Source organism: Rhinatrema bivittatum, chromosome 3 (assembly GCF_901001135.1).
Source record: "Rhinatrema bivittatum chromosome 3, aRhiBiv1.1, whole genome shotgun sequence".
Lineage (NCBI taxonomy): Eukaryota > Metazoa > Chordata > Amphibia > Gymnophiona > Rhinatrematidae > Rhinatrema > Rhinatrema bivittatum.
In genome coordinates, this window is record NC_042617.1 from 275,801,493 (window position 1) to 275,824,869 (window position 23,377).

The 23,377-nt window shown below is 41.7% G+C and overlaps 1 protein-coding gene across 1 annotated transcript in view; it reads left to right on the top strand.

Annotated features, from left to right (window-relative positions):
• Window positions 1-955: 955 nt before the first annotated feature.
• Window positions 956-23,377, top strand: part of CS (citrate synthase) — a 106,955-nt gene continuing 84,533 nt past the window's right edge. Inside the window, exon 1 of the mRNA XM_029594704.1 lies at window positions 956-1,179. Coding sequence (XP_029450564.1) covers window positions 976-1,179 — 204 coding nt within the window. The 5' untranslated portion in view covers window positions 956-975. The remainder of the gene's footprint in view (window positions 1,180-23,377) is intronic.

Below are 23,377 nucleotides of genomic sequence, written 5' to 3' on the forward strand. Positions count from 1 at the left end.
CTGAAATGGAGAAAAGAATAAAAGGATATAAAAAATATTTAGGGATACCAAAAAGGTGGGAGAGCTATTTATAATGTGGGCCAGAGGGTGGCTAGTAAAATGATCAGCGGTCTTTGTTATAAAGCATATGAGGACAGACTTAAATATCTAAATAAATATACCCCTGGAGGAAAGGCAGGATAGGAGAGAGATGGTAGACATTTACATATTTCAAAGTTAACAAGGTACAGGATGCAGTCTCTTTCAACGAAAAGGAGACTCTGGAACAAGGAGTCATAGGATGAGAATGAAAGGGAGCAGATGAAATATTTCTTTACTAAGGGCGATGGATACATGGAACAGCCTCCCCATGAAGGATGGTATCTGAATTCAAGAAAGCATAGGACAAATACAGAGGATCTCTGAGGGACTGGTAGGGAGCGTAGAGCTCTGCAGTTGGGTATAGATAAGTTCACTAGCTAGGCCTAAAAGTTTTTTTCTGCTCTCACCTTTGTTTTTTATAATGTAAAACAGTTCTTTCATAGTAAAGAATGTAAACTGCATGCAAATGTATATACATTGTCAATGACTTTAGCTTGAGCTAGGTCCTCTGCTTGTAATCGAACAATGTTAATAGACAGCTGGTCCAGCGTTTGCTACTGGTTGAAACATCAGCTAGAGAAGTGACTTTGCTATGTAGGTGATAGCATACATGTCATCCTAGTGCTACAACTGCACATGACTTCCAGTAGTTGCAGCTCTCGCAATCTCTTCCGGGCACCGAGAGCAGCCGTTGACTACCCACCCGCGGTCACTTCTGACTCACGACACCTTCCGAGCCAATCGCAAGGCGGAAGCGCCTGAGGTATAAAGGGCGGACGATGGTTAACCTTCACGGAGCCGCGCCTCCTCCGCCTTCCATTCTCGCTCGCCCGGACCAATCTCGTCGTTCCGAGTCACGCCAGGGGGGCGGGGCCGGCGAGGAAGGAATTTGTTATGCTAATGAAGGTGGGCGGGGTTTCCGCTCCGGCGGAGGAAGACCTCTTTTCAACCTTGTCTCTGCGCAGGCTCCATAGCTGCCTTTGGCCTCGCCGGCCTAGTCTCGGTAGAGCCGCCGTCTACTCGTCCGCTGTAGTCGCCGTCGTCGTAATGTCCCTTCTCACCGTCGGCAGGGTGGCCGTCCGCCTTCTTGCATCTAAGGTAAGAAGGCAGCGCGCTAGATTGCGTGGGGGCCGGGGCCCGCGCCGCGCCTCCAGCCGCTGCGCCGGGGGCGTCTAAGGACGCGGGCCCCTTGGCACTCCTTTTAGGCGCTTTTTGTGGCCGGCGAGAGGTTTGGGTTCCAGGGATTTAGGGACCTTTTTAAGGCTCGGGATAATGATTGCTGGCAGAGGGGTGGCGCCTCTCTCCCCCCTGAATTCCCGAGGGTTGAACTCGTCCCTTTCCCCCTTTCCTCGTGGTTTTGGGAATATTGACTTTCCCTGCTGGCGTCAGAAGGAGACTGACTACTCGTGAAACGAAAGCATGGGCTGTGCCATCTGTTTCTGTGGCAACGCTGTAACGACCGTGAATACCCTACAAGGCTCTAAGCTCAAGTTCTCTCTTATTTTATTTTATTTTTTTACTTTATTTATTTATTTTTTTTTGTTTCGAGTCAGTGACTCAAGTTTAAGAGCCACGTTTAACCCCCCCCTTTTTTTTTTTTTTGCGTATGTTGTGGAAACTTTGCTGCGGGACAGTTACACTGAACGACCTACGAGCCGCATTACAGGAGTAACCTTGCTAAGGACACAGACTGGGAGAATGGTCTTGTAACACATGGCGAAATGAGCAGTCCTGAAGCTTCAGCTTCTTACCAATGAAACAACGTAAAAGAACAGAATAAATGTCCATGGTTGTCTTGTGTTGGGTTCCCGGTTGGTTTGCTTTCTTTAAGCTGAGGGGGGCAGTGTGTGAAACTTTGCTGTGTATTTAATTTATTTTAATTTTTTTCTCTCTCTCTCCTTTTAATATATTGCTTTATTCTTGGTTTTGTGGTTTGAAATCTAAATTCAGTAGACAGACTCTAGGATAGGTTACTGCAGTGTTTCCTAGCTAGTGTTGCCTTTAGACCTCTGATTAGTGGTGACTTTTCCGGGGAACACCTATCTGATGCTCAGATCTGGACTCTGTTCTCAGCACCTTGCAGCAACAAGAGACACCAACTGTAGGAGCACCTTTTGATATGCCTGAAAAAATGGAATGTAAATTAAAATAATACAAAAAAAAACCCCAAAGTCTGCCTCTTACTAGCTACAGGATGAGCCTTGGCGTGGAGCAATTGAGCGCCGCGCAGGGCTTGAATAAGTGGGCCCTGCTTAATGCAGCGCACACAGCACCATCTCATCTTTGTTTTTCTCAGCCTCTCTTCCTCAGGCTGAGTGATACGGGGAATGTGCTCTGAGTACTGAATGTGAGACCCTTGAGTGCTGGAAAAGGCAGCAGTAAAGGCTACAAAACGCTGACTTTTTTTTTCTTCTTCTGCACTTGTATATAGGAGATAATTCATGTGTTTTCCACTGTCTCGCTGCCTTTGTTTTAAAATTTGGAAGAGACACTAGAAGGGTTTTCAGTGCTTGTTCCCTAATACTACTTTTGGCCATATGGGTTGTCTTCATGTCTGCACTGCCTTCCCTGTGGAGGTTGTATGCCACACGTTTTTGTTAATGTGGGTGTGCCTTAGGGCTTGAAAAGGTTGGGAAACATTGGTCTAAGCCTAGGGAATGTAAGACAGAAAGGAGAACTTAATGTTCTGTTACACAATGTGGGTTGTTTCTATAGGTGCCAACTTCTCAGAATGATTGGGGGTGATTAAACTCAACATGTTCACCCATCCCTAGAGACTGTGAAGGAGTTTACTCCATACTGAGGATGCTCAAGCACCCATAGGGCTGGTACCTATGGCTTTCAGCATCTAGATGATTGATAGCTGACTCTGTTTTTACTGGCTGCTTTTATTTAGCTTAATTGTTAAATACTGTGTTCCAGAAGTGTTCAATTCCTGCTGGACACAGGCAGATTTCTCAGTAAGGGGCTATTTTATGTTCCATATACTGGGATTTTCTGGTCTGTAGTGCAGCAATGACAGCATTATCTGTAAAAGCAAAACCATTGTGTACAGAAGTGCTTTTCAAGGAAGCAATCAAAAGAATCTGGTACTACTGGTAGGTAGATACTTTTCAAGGACAGTAAGATTTTAGCCATGTATTTTTAGATGTGGACAGGACAACAATTCCTGCTGTGTCTTTAACAGAATAGGAAAATTTAGAAGGAAAGTGAAAGTTCTCTGCTCTTTAACTGGAGCCTTGAATGTATGTGTCAATAACTTTGATATCCTTAAGAACATAAGAAATTGCCATGCTGGGTCAAACCAAGGGTCCATCAAGCCCAGCCCCCTGTTTCTAACAGAGGCCAAACCAGGCCACAAGAACCTGGCAATTACCCAAACACTAAGAAGATCCCATGCTACTGATGCAATTAATTGCAGTGTCTATTCCCTAAGTAAACTTGATTAATGGACTTCTCCAAGAACTTATCCAAACCTTTTTTGAATCCAGCTACGCAAACTGCACTGACCACATCCTCTGGCAACAAATTCCAGAGCTTTATTGTGTATTGAGTGAGAGAATTTTCTCTCAGTCTTAAATGTGCTACTTGCTAGCTTCATGGAATGCCCCCTAGTCCTTCTATTATTTGAAAGTGTAAATAACTGATTTACACCTACTTGTTCAAGACCTCTCATGATATTAAAGACCTCTATCATATCCCCCCTCAACTGTCTCTTCTCCAAGCTGAACAGCCCTAACCTCTTCAGCCTTTCCTCATGGGGGAGCTGTTCCATCCCCTTTATCATTTTGGTTGCCCTTCTCTGTACCTTCTCCATCACAACTATCTTTTTTGAGATGTGGCGACCTGAATTGTACACAGTATTCAAGGTGCGGTCTCACCTTGGAGCGATTATAGAGGCATTATGACATATTCTGTTTTATTAACCATTCCCTTCTTAATAATTCCTAACATTCTGTTTGCTTTTTTGACTGCTGCAACACATTATCCACTATGATGCCTAGATCTTTTTCCTGGGTGGTAACTCCTAATATGGAACCTAACATCGTGTAACTACAGCAAGGGTTATTTTTCTCTATATGCAACACCTTGCACTTGTCCACATTAAATTTCATCTGCCATTTGGATGCCCAGTCTTCCAGTCTTGCAAGGTCCTCCTGTAATGTATCACAATCTGCTTGTGATTTAACTACTCTGAATAATTTTGTATCATCTGCAAATTTGATAACCTTGCTCGTATTCCTTTCCAGATCATTTATATTGTATTTATTTATTGAGTTTTATATACTGTCATTCGGTAATGCCATCAACGGTTTACATATTTCAACAGGGGGATAAAAAGGTTACATATTTTAAAAAAGGGGATCTATATATAGGCAACATCGTCAGGGTAAAGGTAGGATAGATGTATAGAGTGGGGGAATAGATAGGTTAAAATACAACAGGTAGGGTAAAGAGGAGTGTTGTAGTAATGTGGAGGTTAAGCTAAGGGAAAATGAGTTATCAGCTGGAGGTGGTTCGGAGTATTGTCCATGGAAACTGAGCAAGTTAAAAGTGTGTGTGTGTGTGTGTATGTATATATATATATATATATCTATCTGTCAAAGTAACAGATCCCTGAGGCACTCCACTGTTTACCTTTTTCCACTGAGAAAATTGACCATTTAATCCTACTGTTTCCTGTCTTTTAACCAGTTTGTAATCCATGAAAGGACATCGCCTCCTATCCCAATACTTTTTAGTTTTCTTAGAAGCCTCTCCTGAGGGACTTTGTCAAATGCCTTCTGAAAATCCAAATAGACTACATCTACTGGTTCACCTTTATCCACATGTTTATTAACCCCTTCAAAAAAAAATGAAGCAGATTTGTTAGGTAAGACTTCCCTTGGGTAAATCCATGTTGACTGTGTTCCAATAAACCATGTCTTTCTGTATGCTCTACGGTTTTGATCTTGAGAATAGTTTCCACTATTTTTCCCGGCACTGAAGTCAGGCTCCCTGGTTTATAGTTACCCGGATCGCCCCTGGAGCCTCTTTTGTTTAAATATTGGGGTTACATTGGCCGCCCTCCAGTCTTCAGGTTCAATGGATGATTTTAATGATAGGTTACAAATTTTAACTAATAGATCAGAAATGTCATTTTTGAGTTCTTTCAGTATCCTAGGGGCATACCATCCGGTCCAGGTGATTTGCTACTCTTTAGTTTGTCAATCTGGCCTACTACATCTTCCAGGTTCACAGTGGTTCTTGAAAGTTGATAGTTTAGTTTTACTTAATTACTTTTTCATAGTAAAATTAAAGCAGTTTACAAAACAAAATAATGAAAATACATTTATTAATATAAAAAATTAAAAACATCCTAAAAATATGTGTCCTGGTAAACAGGTTAATATAAATGCAGAGGAAAAACGAGAACACGCAATCAGGCATATGCCCTAGGGCAGCCCTGAAAATACTATAAAAAGGGAACATAAAAGGGGAATAGTCTAAAGTACAATATAATTTTTATAAAAATTCTTATAGTTGAAAGACTGGTATCTTAATGCCTTTCTTAAATCTCAAGTAAGACTGGCGACCACTATCATAGATCCAGCTGAGAGGACCATAGTGCTCATAGAGGTTTATAAGGAGGCAAAAGATCTGACATATTTGGGACTATTCCTATGCAAACACCTGAAGATAATCAATCTTAAACTTCGTCCTACATAAGATTGTAAGCCAATGAAGCTGAATCAATAAGGGGAGTCACATGATCCTGCCTTTTTTGACCCAAAGATCAATATATTTCAACAGAGTAACTGGCAAACGTTGGTAGAGTGCATTGCAATAGTACAAGCAGCTTAGAATTAGGGCATGAATAATAACTTCAAGATCTTTTATTTTATCTAAAAGGCTTTAGCTAGCATACATACTGAAGATGAACAAATGTGGTTCAAACTACAGATGAAATCTGGCTATGCATAGTGAGTTTAGAGTTCAGGTTGATCTCCAGACTAGAAATAGCATCTTTTGGAATGATTACCTGTGAAATTTGCAGAAAAGTTAGAAGTGGGTTAGAAGCCAAGAAGAGACTGCCTCAGAGGAATAGATTAAATGTATTCAAATCCTCAGTTTGTGCTGGGTCAGTGCAGGCAGTTAATTGTTTGCAAATTTAAAACAGCCAAATCCAAGACTTTGGATCTAAGGCAAGCCAGTTATAAATTGGTTTTATCCCCAAGTGCTCTTCAATCCTTAGGGGAATCCATAAAATAATCTTTCTTCTGAGAGCTTTTATAGCCCCCAACTAACCTAATAGGTGCTTGCAAATAAGAATGGTGTAACCATTCCAAAACTATACCATCAATACCTAGCTTCTGTAAGCGTTGAATTAACACTCGATGATCAATTGCATCAAACAGTACTCTCATACCAAGAAAGCAATGGCTTCTATGCAGTCTCGAAAGCTTGTGTAACACAGTTTCTTTTGTTGGTCTTTTAAAGTACCACAACTTAAGAGTTCCTCTTTCTCCTAGACTTGTACGACTACTAGAAGTCTACACATTAAATCATTCATGTTATAGCTTACCCTCTGTTTCCTTCCACAGCGGGCATGGTGTAATCAATATTTCAGTCTCTGTTCTATTTGCAGTGTTATTTATTAGCTGGTTTATGTACTAAGTGAGATTATGGTGACAAAATTCCCCCTGGCAGAGGAAACAGTTGGCAGGGATAACAAGTTATCAAAGGTTGTTCTTGAGCTGGGTGTGGATAGGGCAAAAGTGTATCAGTGAGGTTTTTTGTGTAAGGTTAAAGGTTACAGTTGTTGTAAGATCATAGTCGTGCTACAGGAATGGGGGAGGGTGTAATGGTGAGGGGTCTAAGCTGCTTTAGTTACAAGGCATGCTCCTGTGGTCAAGCTGAAACATACAAGCTAGAATTGAGTTGGTTTTTTTTTTTTGAGGCTTGAGTGAAGTTAGTGTCCTCTTAGCATGAAACAATACTTTCCTAGTATTGTATGATGACCCCTTTTGGAACAAGACTTAAATTCCAAGGAAAACAGCAAAAAATAGTGATTTTCATCAATCTGTAATTTAATGCCCTACTATATGTGGAGGGACACAAGTTTGTTTTTCTTTCATTTTCAAATGAAATATTTATTTCATTCCAAATGGCAGAAAATCAGTGGAGAGGTTATGTCTTCCTCCCAATAATTTTCTGCTGTTTTTGTTCTTTTAAATAACGACAGGTAAATTCTTGTGGAAAAGTAAACTGAAAACAGGTTTCTGTAATTTAGAAGCTTTCCTAAGGGACAAGTAGGGTAAATGAGGCAAATACTAAAGTTCACACAATGTGATGTCCTTATGTGACTTGGATTGGAATACTGTGGATGGCCAGAGAAGAAAGTGGGTGTGTAGTGACATCTGCTGGAGGAAAGGGAGCCTCTGCTGAATAAGGAAGCAGGCCCTATAGCAGAGAAAGGGACCAGAACTCCCAGGTTAGTTAGTAACTGGGTTTAAACAAAAGTTTGGACAAGTTTCTGGAGGAAAAGTCCATAAACAATTAAGGTGGAGTTGAGTAAATCCACTGCTTATTTCTGGGATAAGCAGCTTGGAATCTATCTACCCCTTGGGATCCTGCCAGGTTCTTGAGACCTAGATTGGTGGCTGTTGGATAGACCTTTGGTTCTTATTACACTAGAAAGCTTGAACATAACAAAGATGATCAGGGTTTAGTAGCTACTCTTGGGTGTATTTTGTACTACTGCATGGCACAGAATTCCCCTCTGCAGAATTATTTTTTTTTTTTTTGCATAGAAGTTGAAGATGTCTAGCAGGCTGCAAACAGAGCCCATACCACTTGTGGCTAAAGACATTGGAGATTCCAGTGGGCAGCGAGGGAAGCCCATTCCTCTTGCTGCTGAAGTCCTGGCTGCAAGCAGAGCCCATCCTGCTTGCAGCTGATGAGCAGTGAATGGCTGACATCGATGCCATTAGTCTGGGGATGGTATCCTGATGAAAATTGCAAATTGATATCAAGATCTTTACCAGATTCTGAAGGGCCTTTTGTAATGAATTGGTGACTTTGATCCAATATGATAGTAGTCGGGTTTCCATGCAAACAGACCACTTCCCTAATGAAGATGATGGTCAGTTGAGTGGCTAAAGGCAACTTAGAGATAGGAATAAAGTGTTCCATTCAGGAAAAATAGTCCCCTGCCACCAAGATAGCAAAATCGGAAGATCCGTGACAGTTTGTAGAGAGGTGAGCCCATGGTACAGAAGGAATCAAATGGGTGCAATTCACCAAAAGGTTTAACATGAATCCTTAGTCTTAGGACATATGGGACAAGCTAAGACATAAGTCTCACAATCCTTGCGCAAGCCACCAACAATCTTGGAAATCAATTCAAAAGTTTTCTTAATCCCTAGATGTTCAAAAATTTGGACTCATGTCCCCATATGAAAACATCTGGGCAGCAAGTGTCATAAACAAAGGTGTGTTCACTGGAACCCCTGCAGGCGATTCATGAACTGGATTCCAGATAAATTTTCTCCATCAGACCTCTTTTGATTGTGTGAATATCCTGGTGGCTGGTATAACGGGGCCTTTATCACAAGGTACAGGAGTCTTCTCAGAGGAAAACTGTCATGGCAATGCATCAGCCTTAACATTCTTTGAACCAGGGTGATAATGAATTGGAAACAGGTGAAGAACATGGCACACTGGATTTGCTGGAAGTTCACATGTTTTTGAGCCTCAATATAAATGCTGTGCATCTGTACTGTCTACACATGCATTGACAATGTCTATGTAGGTTTGCATGGGGCAGAGGGGAATCCATAAATCATGAAAGTGCAATAATACCATAATCAAAATTTATAGAAAAATGGGGACACATAGGGCATTGGCACCACCCATGCACAACCCATTGCATAGCACATACGTACGGTGCCAGTATTTCCTCAATGAAATCAGCTGCTGGACAATAGTCGCATGCGTCATCTATGCATCCTCGCTCGACAGTTGCATTATTGATGCATCTGTAGCAAAGCCATTTAAAGCATTCTTTCTCAAAGGTCTCAAAGCGCTCAGAGTTGTCAAAGCATATTTCTACACCATCCAAACCAAAAGCACTGTCTCAATTGCAATCTCATTTGAAGTCCTGAGTCTCTGATATAGCATCATGCAAATATGCCAACCTAGCTATATGCTGGTCACCCTACACCTGGCCCTGGAGATCCTCTGCCACTTATTTAGTTTTTATTTAAAAGCTTTTATATACTGCTTTTCCACAAATGTTCATAGCAGTTTACAAACATAATTTAAAAACTAAACAAAGATGTACATAAAAATACAAGTACTAAATTACAATAAAAAAAACCCTTTTCTATATGACTTCTCTCTGCCCAAAAAGTCTTTCTTTAAAACTTTTATATACCGGCATTAGTGTGCAAACATCATGCCGGTATCATGTCTTATATCATAATGATGGAAACTATCACTTCCTGAAGATGGATTGCATACTTACAAATAGTGATTTCCTAGCATGTAGCAGATGGACTCAGGACCAATGGGTATAGTGTGCTCCTGATAGCAGTTGGAGACTGAGTCAGATTTCAATCTGACGTCACCACCAGTACATATACCCCTGCAGGAAACTCTGCTCTTCAGTATTTCTCCGTCTCCATAGCAGTTCGGGACCCTATACACGCTTGCACAGTGTTAGAGTATTCAAACCAAAGAAAATTCCAAACAAGAAGAAATCTTACCTCTACAGACGAGCCCCGCTCTCCTGCGGTGATACCTACGGGTCCCTCCCCCAGTCGAGAATTCCTGAGGTGATTTCCATGATCCCTCAGAGGTGTGCCTCTGTCCAGCAGCCGGTTCCCGGCGTGGTCTTGGCCCCCAGCATTGGGTGCAACACTGAGCGTGGCGGTGAAGGTACTCTTCCCTCTCTCCCCGCAGCCTATCTATCCGAAGCCTATCCACCTGGAATGAGACCGGGAAACGCCGAGACGAGGTAAAGTAGAAAACTTTGTAAAAGTCTCCGGTCTCCGAGGCTCGGAAAGCCACATAGATACTCTGCGACTGTGCTATCAGGTTGGTCAGCCCCGTCCGGGCTAGACCCCCGATCCAATACGAGGGCCCTCCCACATGGACACCCTCCGAGGTGGTCGCCATATTGCTCACGTGGTCGCAGACGCCGTTTCCCCTTGATCGCCATCCTGTCCGCCTAACTGAGCCGTGTACACAGACGAGCCGGGCGCACAACTTGTGAGCATAAGTGCTGTGCGCACAGCGATGCGCACGAGGGGGCTGGGCGTACAGCTGCATGCTCAACGGTGCCGGGCGCATAAGTTCAGTCCGTGCGCACAGTGGCGCTCGCATCCATGTGAGCACACGTCCCAGCCTACGTGCACATCTTCGGCGCATCCGGAGCGCATAACTAAGCCTCCTGACCGCGCACATTATACGGGACATTCTGCTAACCTACATGCACAAACCATGGCACCACCGGCCAAGAAGGTCAAAGCACAAGCCCTCTGCCCAGCCTGCCACATAAGAACTGCGCAGCACGAAGAGGCCATGGCCCTATGACAGTGCGAGGAGGCTCTGGGAGAACCAGGTCAAGTCCTTCCCCAGCCAGTACAGGAATCCGGATCCACCGATATTACACTGGACCTCTCCACCCCCAGCGCAAGCCTCCCCCAAATGGGGCTCCCTGGGGACACAGCGGCTTTCAATTTAGACCCAGGATCCTTTTCCTGGGTAGAATTTTTTTAAAGGTCTTCATACCTTTGTCCACATGCAACCGGCGCCACCGATGACACAACCACAGACTCCCCTACAGGACCCTAACCTCCCAGTGCCCTCTATGCCCCCCCAGAGACGTACCTCTACCGACCAAAAGCCTCACCATAGGGGACACGGGACACCTCTGGCGAGGATCAAGAATCCCTGGAGGAAGGGGAAATCCCTCCAGGAACGGAAGCTTACTGAAACATGAGGTGTTTTGTTTTGTTTTTCTCCAAAGACGAGCTATCAGACCTCGTGGCTCACAGCTTGAAGGAGCTCGCCATCCCGGGAACTGGTGCCACAGGGGAACCGAAGACGAACCCTCTCCTAGAGAGACTCAGTCAGGCCTCCCGCCATTTCCCTCTGCTGCAAGCCATACAACAGCTCATTGACCTGGAATGGGTTGCCCCGGAGGCCAGTTTCAAAGGTGGACGGGCCCTAGAAGCCCTCTACCCACTGGAACCATCAGCCAAAGATCCTACTGGCATTCCCCAAAGTGGATGCCATGGTCTGTGTGGACCAAAGCACACTACCATCCCAGTTGAGGGAGGAGCAGCAATCAAGGATGCCCAGGACAGATGTCTGGAATCCATCCTTGAACAGTCATTCGACATATCAGCTATGTCACTACAGATTGCTGCCTGCTGTGCCGTGGTAACACGCGCCTGCTTATCCATGACCAGGAACGCCACCACACCTGTCGAAGTACTAGAACCAGCGGTATCCTTCCTCACTGATGCAACCTCAGACCTAGTGCGCACCTCAATCAGAGGCGTCTCCATAGTGGCAACCAGAAGGCAACTAGGGCTCCGAAATGGTCAGCTAATGGGATCTCCAAAGCAAACCTCACGAGAATGCCTTTCAAAGGAGCCCTCCTGTTCGGAAGCAAACTGGAGAAGTTAGCCGACAAATGGGGCAGAGTTGGGTCCGATACGTTTTCTTTTATTTTGCTAAAGTTTATTCCTACATACGAGACTGAAGGGAGACCCCTGTGGCTGAGAATATCATGGCATGCTGGGCATGCTCAGTGGGCTCAGAGTGCCAGTCAAAAGTTTCTAGAAATTTTGACACAGTTTTCCGCAATAGGGCTCCTTCAATGATGTCGCCCAAATGTGAGGACTACATCCTGCTGTCCTGGGATAACACCTATTACAAGGTAAGCAATTTTGCTTTATATGAATAGATTGTACTCTTAAGAGCACAAAATATGAGGCCCTGATGTGATAAAGTGCACTTGGCTGTATGCACATTTTAATATTGCACACACTTTAGAACCATTGTAACAAGGAGTTTAAGGCACAAAAATGTGCATGCAGATTGGCACGCCTTCATGCTCCCCATTACAGAGAAGTGCACGGGACTAACTCCAGTTTTCTGCACATAATGTGCATATTTATTGAAATTCTCTTCAACTTATTCCATGGTTCATAGCAGATTCCTAAAAACATTCATTTAGTAAATATAATATATATATATATATATATATATATATATATATAAAACAAACACCAATTAAAAATACAATATAAATAAACATGAAACAGGGACCTTCCCGTGCCTTGTTCTTGTTTGTATCTAGCTTGTTCTTGTTCTCTTCATCCCTGTATTTGGCCCTAATATTGTGGCCACTTGGTTCCTGTTTGTTCAGTATCAGACTAGTGAGCACTCTTTAGTTACTTTCTCAGTTCTAACAGCCCTGGCTGCCATTTGGGTGCCTTTTAGTTCATTTTGTGCAAAGTCCTGCAAGCCACCAGAACCTGAGGTGGCAGGTCCAGGCTTATGTGTGTAAACATATGGCTTACACACAGACTTACAATTCATGGTGTGGGAGTCCTTTTAATTGCGATTTATATGCATAAAAGATGATTTATCCCGTAGATTTTGTTTTTATGCACAAAGATTATGTGCATGTAACATGAGGAGCACAACTTCTGTGCTCCTAACTCAGTCCCTGAAGAAATAAGATGCAAATAAAAAAAAAAAAAAGTGTGAACTTCGGTTACTCGTGTACTAAAAAAAATTAACTCCTGATGCAGTAAGCTAATGCATTGAGAGTCGAAAAGAAAAATGCTAACTCGAAAAGATACACTCATTTCAGACAAATTTTAGCACGCACAAACCTTGATTTAGCCTTAGATTAATACTAGCCCCAGAAAGTTTATTCCACCTCTGAGTTAAATTTCCAGAATTAAGAAACCATGTTTTATGCATACCTTGTATCTTATGCTCATAAATGTTAAGTATAGGACTCCTGCTCTACAAACAATAATAGCCCAAAAAACGTGACTCCACTTCTGACCAGGAGTTAAATGTCCAGCTAGGAAAATTGGAATTTAATCCTGTACCTCTCTATAATGGGGCGTAATAAATAATGCCTTGTTTAACATGGGATTTGCATGGAAGAGTGCTAATTTGGGTGTACATTTTGTGTACTAAACTCCTTAAATGAGAAGTAATGTAGGCACAGAGGTGCACACAACCATATGCTAATGTGCATGCAGCCAAGTTCATTTTATTTACAACTATTAGTGTGGCATTTGCTATCACAAACCTCAAAGGTCAGATACTCCTAATTGCACCCAAGAGAGCTTGAATATGAGAGTACTGCTGTCACTCCCAGAGCATGCTGACTTGTCCTGTACCTGGGATTTTGTATTCTCTTTTCGTTTCTGGAAGGGTAAGTTTTATACTGCAGTCTGACAGAAGAATCTTTGTGCTCATTCTGGCTGCTACTTGGCATGCCGCCCAGGCTGCTTTGTCAGGCAGTGGCAGACCGCTCATAGGAGTCTCTTGGAATAGCTGGCAATGGTCCACCATCTTCAATCCTGCAAGTACATGCAGTACTGTAGTTTTTGTTTAGAGACATCTTGCAGAAGTCTTCTAAGCTCAAGCCTGCTGAAGCTCCAGGAGAGAGGGAAGGCTGTCATTCCTACTGTTGGTCACCAAGGAGACTTCCCTCCAGCCTGTGGGATAGTAAAGATTTTGTGCACTTGTTATAGTCTTTGAACACAGAAAATTGGGCTGGCATTTTAGGATATCCACAATGAACATGCATGAAGGCAGTGCATGCAAAGATATCTCATGCATATTCCCCTGTCCTGGCATAGTCATTTTAGATATACTACCTGGAGTTGGGGAAACTTAAAAAGAAGTGAGAAATTTGGATAAACATCCTGCAGGAGGGTGTTGCTTTCTGACTAGCTGACTAGTAATGAGTGTTATACCATTTTATCTTCCCTTGGAGTGTGCAGTGTGTTGGGTGGGGGATGTTTTGCAAGTGCTCAAAATATAAGGTGGCAGGTAAAACCTGTCTGTACTTGAATTGTCTAGTTTTGTGTGGGTAAGGATTATAAAAGTCAGTGTCTCTGAAAGAAGGTGCTTACAGGCAAGTTACTGGGATTCCTGTAGAAAACTCTTATTAGGTAGTGCCCAGAATGAAAAGCTACCTCTTTGGAGTCCAACAGGGATACAGAGGACTGCTCATCCTATTTGTGAAGGTGTTCCTAATAGCACTCCCACCTCTTGGTTCTGTGAAAAGATTATCAGAATTAACTGCCGTGTCCTTAGTACACAGGGCTAATTAGATACTTAATCCTGCAGCAGAAGCTATTCTAGTTCTTACAAGTGTGCTGGATTGTGAGTGCCGGGCTTGCCTGACAGTTCTGGAGGAAAGCTGTTGTGGCAAGAATGGAGGGTTTTAGTTTTCCCCCATACTTACTGTTTACAAGAATCTCCAGCCAATTTCATGCAGAGGAATTAGCTCTGCATTTACTGGAGAAGATTTACTGCATTTTGGTTTTAGGTTTTCTTTACACCTCCTAAAGACAGGAAGAGAGAGAGAGAGCAGTCCTTCCTAAATACTTGTTGGTTGTCTCTCAGTAAAATACAGATAGGAATGGAATCCTAAAACCCTTGAACTGCTGCAGTGTTTTCTGTATGATGTTGGCAGTGGGAGCCTGTGTCGCTTTGCATCCACCTCTTGTTCTGCAGTCTTCATGTTTCTTCCTTACATCAGTCTGGAAACATTTTGTACAGTCTGTATGCTTAACTGGTTTTATTGATGCATTATACAAAGTTAGGAATGGGGAAGTTTGGGGGTGGCAGTGGTTTATCTTCTTTCTTTCATTTTGTATTAAACCTGGAAGATTTGTTTATGCCATGCAGAACACAGCTTTTATCCAAAGAGCTGATTGTAGCATACACATTGGTAGAGAAATATGGAGTCTTATTTTGGAGATTAGAAATGGTGTACATTCATTTTTTTTATTACATAGAGACAAGATGGTAGAAGAAGACCATACTGTCTTTATTTGGATAACTTGGTCAGTATCTGCTTTGAAACCGAAAGGTCACATCTTTTACAGAGCCTTCTGTAAATGAAGACCATGAGTGGAAATGCATTTATATTTTTATTCATATGTATAAACTGCAAAGCACTCAGTGCAGTGAATAACATATAGTAGATCTAACACTGTTGGGGGTAAGGCAGAGATGCCAAAGGACAAGCCTTCAAATTCCATTCTGAAGTGCAGTGGTCCTGGAAACTTTGTTAGGTGGTGAGAGAGCCTCCAAACAGAACATAAGACTGGAGCTGAATGTTTCTAAATTCTTAATGAAGGGGGAAGGACTAGAGGTGTTTACTTGGGCATTCTGGGAGTTTTAGATGACAAAGAATCTTTCAGGCACAGAGTATACAGCAGCAAGTTCACCTTCTCTTCTGCAGTGTAGTATTTACTTGCTGGATACTGCTGGATCTGGGATCATGTTCAGCTTAACTAGAGATGATGGACCCTCTGCATAAAGAAATGATGCAACTTGTGAGAACTTTCAGCTGATGAGCCCATTGTACCAGCAGCCTTCCCAAAAAGTTCCATGAATGACCAACTTTGCACTGGAAGCAACACTATAAACCTGCATTTTCTAAATACTAATCTTTTTCACTTTACATGAAAATGGTCATCCTAGAAACCTAGGTACCAAATTCCACTCGGCTGTTTGCCAAATTTTTCATGTTGAGATCAGGCAGCAACCATCTTCATATTAGCAACAAACCTTGCATTTAAAACTGATCCACTGATGCAAAGTATCCTGTACATATTCATTAGCTATTATGGAGAAATCTTGCAACAAGGAGCCAACACGCTAGGAAATTCCTTTAAAAATTCATCAAGTTAAATTGTCTCATCAACATTTTGGTCCCAGCTGAACCATCATATTGGTTATAAAATCAACCGTTTCTGCTTTTAAGTAGAGGGACAGTTATTTTCAGTTTTCATTTTATTTTCTCTCATGAACTAAAGTTATTGAAATCCAACTTCTGAAAACGTGAATGTTTATGGTGCAGAAATCCATATTAGTAGGGATCAAGTAATTACAATCAAGCCTTATCATACATAAGAACATGCCATACTGGGTCAGACCAAGGGTCCATCAAGCCCAGCATCCTGTTTCCAACAGTGGCCATTCCAGGCCATAAGAACCTGGCAAGTACCCAAAAACTAAGTCTATTCCATGTTACTGTTGCTAGTAATAGCAGTGGCTATTTTCTAAGTCAACTTAATTAATAGCAGGTAATGGGCTTCTCCTCCAAGAACTTATCCAATCCTTTTTTAAACACAGCTATACTAACTGCACTAACCACATCCTCTGGCAACAAATTCCAGAGTTTAATTGTGCGTTGAGTAAAAAAGAACTTTCTCTGATTTAGTTTTTAAATGTGCCACATGCTAACTTCATGGAGTGCCCCCTAGTCTTTCTATTATCTGAAAGAGTAAATAACAGATTCACATCTACCTGTTCTAGACCTCTCCATGATTTTAAACACCTCTATCATATCCTCCCTCAGCTGTCTCTTCTCAAAGCTGAAAAGTCCTAACCTCTTTAGTCTTTCCTCATAGGGGAGCTGTTCCATTCCCTTTATCATTTTGGTCGCCCTTCTCTGTACCTTCTCCATCGCAATTATATCATTTTTGAGATGCAGCGACCAGAATTGTACACAGTATTCAAGGTGCGGTCTCACCATGGAGCGATACAGAGGCATTATGACACTTTCCGTTTTATTCACCATTCCCTTTCTAATAATTCCCAACATTCTGTTGCTTTTTTGACTGCCGCAGCACATTGAACCGATTTCAATGTGTTATCCACTATGATGCCTAGATCTTTCTTGTGTTGTAGCACCTAATATGGAACCTAACATTGTGTAACTATAGCATGGGCTTATTTTTCCCTATATGCATCATCACCTTGCACTTATTCACATTAAATTTCATCTGCCATTTCGATGCCCAATTTTCCAGTCTCACAAGGTCTTCCTGCAATTTATCACAATCTGCTTGCGATTTAACTACTCTGAACAATTGTATCATCTGCAAATTTGATTCTCACTCGTATTTCTTTCCAGATCATTTATAAATATTAAAGTAAGGGTCCCAATACAGATCCCTGAGGCACTCCACTGCCCACTCCCTTCCACTGAGAAAATTGTCCATTTAATCCTACTCTGTTTCCTGTCTTTTAGCCAGTTTGTAATCCACGAAAGGACATCACCACCTATTCCATGACTTTTTACTTTTCCTAGAAGCCTCTCATGAGGAACTTTGTCAAACGCCTTCTGAAAATCCAAGTATACTACATCTACCGGTTCACCTTTATCCACATGTTTATTAACTCCTTCAAAAACGTGAAGCAGATTTGTGAGGCAAGACTTGCCCTGGGTAAAGCCATGCTGACTTTGTCCCATTAAACCATGTCTTTCTATATGTTCTGTGATTTTGATGTTAGAACACTTTCCACTGTTTGTCCTGGCACTGAAGTCAGGCTAACCGGTCTGTAGTTTCCCGGATCAACCCTGGAGCCCTTTTTTAAATATTGGGGTTACATTAGCTATCCTCCAGTCTTCAGGTACAATGGATGATTTTAATGATAGGTTACAAATTTTTACTAATAGGTCTGAAATTTCATTTTTTAGTTCCTTCAGAACCCTGGGGTGTATACCATCCGGTCCAGGTGATTTACTACTCTTCAGTTTGTCAGTCAGGTCTAACACATCTTCTAGGTTCACCATGGTTTGATTCAGTCCATCTGAATCATTGCTCATGAAAACCTTCTCCATTACGGGTACCTCCCCAACATCCTCTTCAGTAAACACCGAAGCAAAGAAATCATTTAATCTTTCCGCGATGGCCTTATCTTCTCTAAGTGCCCCTTTAACCCCTAGATCATCTAACGGTCCAACTGACTCCCTCACAGGCTTTCTGCTTTGGATATATCTTAAAAAGTTTTTACTGTGAGTTTTTGCTTCTATGGCCAACTTCTTTTCAAATTCTCTCTTAGCCTGTCTTATCAATGTCTTACATTTAACTTGCCAATGTTTATGTATTATCCTATTTTCTTCTGTTGGATCCTTCTTCCAATTTTTGAATGAAAATCTTTTGGCTAAAATACCTTTCACCTCCCCTTTTAACCATGCCGGTAATCGTTTTGCCGCCTTTCCACCTTTCTTAATGTGTGGAATACATCTAGACTGTGCTTCTGGAATGGTATTTTTTAACAATGATCACGCCTCTTGCACATTTTTTACTTTTGTAGCTGCTCCTTTCAGTGTTTTTTTCTAACAATTTTTCTCATTTTATCAGTTTCCCTTTTGAAAGTTTAGCACAAGAGCCGTGGATTTGCACACTGTTCCTCTTCCAGTCATTAATTCAAATTTGACCATATTATGATCACTATTGCCAAGCGCCCCCACCACTGTTACCTCTCTCACAGAGTCCTGTGCTCCACTGAGAATTAGATCTAAAATTGCTCCCTCTCTCGACGTTTCCTGAACCAATTGCTCCATAAAGCTATCATTTATTCCATCCAGGAACTTTATCTCTCTAGCGTGTCCCAATGATACATTTACCCAGTCAATATTGGGGTAACTGAAGTCTCCCATTATTACCGCACTACCAATTTGGTTAGCTTCCCTAATTTCTCTTAGCATTTCACTGTCCGTCTCACCATCTTGACCAGGTGGACGGTAGAGTGATTAAACTATGAAGGCTTTTTTCCCCCATTATAAATGAATACAGGATGGATTTAACTCATGAACTATTTCAAATGGTATCGAGACCCTCAAATAGTAAGCAAATCTGACCATGGATCACTCCCAATTTCCTGAATGTTTTGCTGAATTAAAAAACAAAAAACACCCCCCCCCCCCCAAAAAAAAACAAACTGACACATACCTAATTTACATCCACTACAATCCTTTAACATTCATATTGATGCTAATGAATAATCATGGGCCCACTTTCACAGTCTTCTTCAGAAGATGTTAGATTTACAAAAGCTTTTAAACAAATGGAAGGAGAAACAAAGAGCAAATAAGTGGCATTGTACTAGGTTTTTAGGATTCAGAATGTTTTGATTTGTTTTCTTTTATATTTTTAGTGATTTTATTTAATTACAAAATAGTTTTGTGGATATTAATATTGAAATGACTACTTTTATTATTTTATTATGTTATAATTATTTGAATAAAATGTTTATATTTTTTACTATATGAATTGTAAACTGTTGTGATGGCATCTCAAACTATTCATTAAGCAAGGCAGTAATGAAGGCTCTAATTAAAGACATCAGTGAATAGCTATCTCACTGATGAGGGATTCTTCCAGAGATTCTGAAACAAGATTCGGTGTGCCTGCTTCTAAAAAAAAAAAAGCACCACCTAGATCCTGCTAAGCTCTCTAATTATCACCCTGTCTCATCCAATCCATTCCTGTCGGAGGCTGCTGTGTTAAAACAATGTCACATTTGGATGAGCACAAAATAGGATCTGTTCCAGTTCGGCTCTAGACCAAAACATAGTATGAAATATCTGATTTAGATCCAGTACGGATGTCATTCAAAGGGGTTTAGATTGTGGCACTAATTTACATTTTAGTTCTATTTGAATATATCAGCTGCCTTCAACACGCTTGATCATAAGATAATTGGTTCTCGTCTCACATAAATAGATCTATCTGGCACAGTCCTCAACGGGTTCTGCAATTACCTTTCAAATCGCTCACAACAGCTGAAATGAGGCACACAAGTTTCATCTTGGCACCCTTTGACAACCAGTGTGCCCCAAGGTTCATCAATACTGGCCACATTCAACATAGATCTGAGGCCAGTCTGTAAAATACTGAGTTTGGATTTGTACTACTACCTGTATGCTGACATATTTTCTTTCCAATTCATTGGATGTTAAGTCTAACCTAGGCCTACACTCTATATGATTATCAGGAACTGGCTGAATTGAAATACTGTCATTTAACCTATCCAAAACTGAGATTATTCTCTTTGCTAAATCACCAGCAGTTACTTAGCCTCTATCCATTACATTACATTTTTTACTGCACCATCTCCTTCGCTAAGGAAGTATGGAATCTAGGTGTCATTTTTTTATCCTGATATCTCATTTAAATTGCACATTAAAAAGGTGGTCCAACAATTGTTTTGGAGGCCAGGGTAATGCATAGGCTTAAGCCATATTTGGGACCTAACTACTTCAGAATAGTTCTGTAGGTTTTAATAATATCAGTATTAGACTACTGTAGCTCTTCTTGGGGTTTGCCTCACTGTTCATGTGAAGCCTTACAAGTTGTTCAGAACTCAGCAGCCAGGCTTCTGACCAGTTCTAGATTAGAGCAGTTCTCCCCTGTTCTGTACTCTTCAGTGGTTACCAGTGGAGGGTGCAATTCAGAATCCTAACAATCAGCCCGATACTGTAAAACCGCGGGAGAGCGGACGAACGCCCGCTCTCCCGGCGCACGCACCGGCCCTTCGCCGGTGCGAGCGATCCAGTATGCTCCAGCATGCAAATTAGGCGACGCAGTGCAAACGAGGGAAAGGAGGCGCTAGGGACACTAGCGCGTCCCTAGCGCCTCCTTTTGGCCTGGAGCGGCGGCTGTCAGCGGGTTTGACAGCCGACGCTCAATTTTGCCGGCGTCGGTTCTCAAGCCCGCTGACAGCCACGGGCTCGGAAACCGGACGCCGGCAAAATTGAGCGTCCGGTTTTCGGCCCGACTTCAAATTTTTTTTTTTTTTTTTTTTTTTTTTACTTTTGGGGACCTCTGACTTAATATCGCTATGATATTAAGTCGGAGGGTGCACAGAAAAGCAGTTTTTACTGCTTTTCTGTGCACTTTCCTGGCGCCGGAAGAAATTAGCGCCGACCTTTGGGTCGGCGCTAATTTCTTAGAGTAAAATGTGCGGCTTGGCTGCACATTTTACTTACTGGATCCCGCTCGCATACCTAATAGGGCCATCAACATGCATTTGCATGTTGAGGGCGCTATTAGGTGCCGCGGGTGGGCCGCGTGTTTTCCTCCCCTTACTGAATAAGGGGTAAAGGAAAACACGCGTCCAGAGCAGGCTGACAGTGCGCTCCGACGGAGCACACTTTACTGTATCGACCTGAATGGTATTCAAAGCCATGGGTAATAATGCACCCAGCAGTATCTGTTCCTTATTCAAGATTCATCCTACCCTAAACTTAAGATCAGTGGGGCAGTGTTTACTTGACATACCAAGCCATAAACTAACTAAACTTGCTGAATCCAGAGAGAAGCTCCTTTGTCATGGGCCTGACTTGGTATAATCAGTTGCCAATAACATTACTTAGTGTGTGTTTAAGACTTTTTAAAAGCTCCTGAAGGTGCTTCTTTTTAGGAATGCTTTTAATTTAATTTAGCCTTGATCTACTCATGTTTTTTCTTGAGTAGATTTTTGTTTTATAGTCTATGTATGTACTATCATGAGCCACTTAGAGCTCTGGATAATGCAGAGTACAAATTTTTAAAATAACTTTTCCTGGGAACTTCAACATTACAGCAAAAATATCAGTGGAAAAATGACTCTTCCACAATTTTTTTATTCTCCTGAGTGCTACAAGTAATTTTTCCATTTTTTATGACAACGAAATTACCAGGAAAAATAAAATAAAAACTAAAAATGAAAGTCCCTAATTATGTAGTAACATACTTGTGGATGACAAATAAGGACTGAGTATATAGTAAGTCCTTGCACTTAAAATACCAGCTTCCCACATTTGTTTACTTGATTGCATTTCTAGGCAAGAAAATCAGTGATGTACAAAACCAAATTAAACAGTCAAACAGGATAAAATTTCAAACTAAATATAAATATTTTTAAAAATTCAGTAGCATAAACACTATAGCAAAACTACTTGTTTAAAATCATATAAAAAGACTATTAAGCCTGTATTTATCTGACAGCTCAACCCAGTTCCTACCATTACCCTATATCTGTTCGAAGTATGTTTAAATTGTTAATGGTTTTGGTTATTTCTGCTGGTAGGTTAATCCGGGCATCAGTCTATCTGGCAAAAGCAAGAGTGGCTACAACAGACTGGGTGTGGCTTTTGCCAAGTATATTTTGTCCATCTAGCCAGCAGACTTTCACACGTTTGTTTGTGCATTAGCTTGCTTCAGATCAGACTGTATTATCGCTCCACCAGTAAGAGCATGGCTTCTTCAGTTCATCTAAGAGCTGTATCTATTGAAGATATCTGCAAACCTGCAACTTGGTCATCAGTTTGCACCTTCGTGTTCCATTATTGTCTCAACAAACTATAAAGAAGTGACAGTAAATTTGAACAAGCAGTTTTGCACAGCCTATTCACTGGGTTGCTTTTTCGGTAATAGCTCTACTTCAACATTCTGCTTGGGGAATTTTCACGTCATGGCTAGTTCAGCCCTGTTTGTTGACAGAAAAAGCAAGTTAGCTTACTGTAAACAGTGTTCTCTATAGATAGCAGGATGAATTAACCTTGCTTAATACCCATCTGCTTCCCTGGAGAGTCCACAGAGCTAAAGCTCAGCTCTACAGTTAGAGGGACTCACGAAGCAACATCTGTGTGGAACTCCCACACATGCTCAGTAGAGCAAACGCTCTATGATCTAAGAGTCCATTCAGTGCCATTGAAAATCACCTATATGTCATGGGTAATTCAACCTGCTGCATACGGAAAACACAGTTTACGGTAAGCAAATTTCCTTTCTCCATTTATGAATTGGTTGCTACATGCTCCATTTTACATAGAAATGTTTGGACTATCTGTGAAGCTTAAACCAGGATTGTGAGTACCATGACGTCTTTTGTGATAAAATTAGATTGCTGCTGTTAAATTAGTGATTTTTGTTTTGCGGTGCTGCTGGGTTAGCACACCGGTTTTTGCATACAGACATTTAGTGTTTAGTTGAGATTGCAGCCTTTTAGACACCTGATAAAAGTACCTGCTTGTTCAAAGGGAGATGTTGGGGGATAGCCAGGGATTCCAAAGCCTGTCTTAAGAATCAAACAGATGATGGTGCTGTGTCCTCTATTTTACATAGTCTAAACATTGCCATCTATGAGGCTTAATACTGCCATAGACATCATCTGTCTGGTCTTCAGGAGGCAAATTATTCACCAACTCTCAATAGCTGGGCTTCCATTGGCTGCAGATCCCATTGTACCAGAGTTGGAG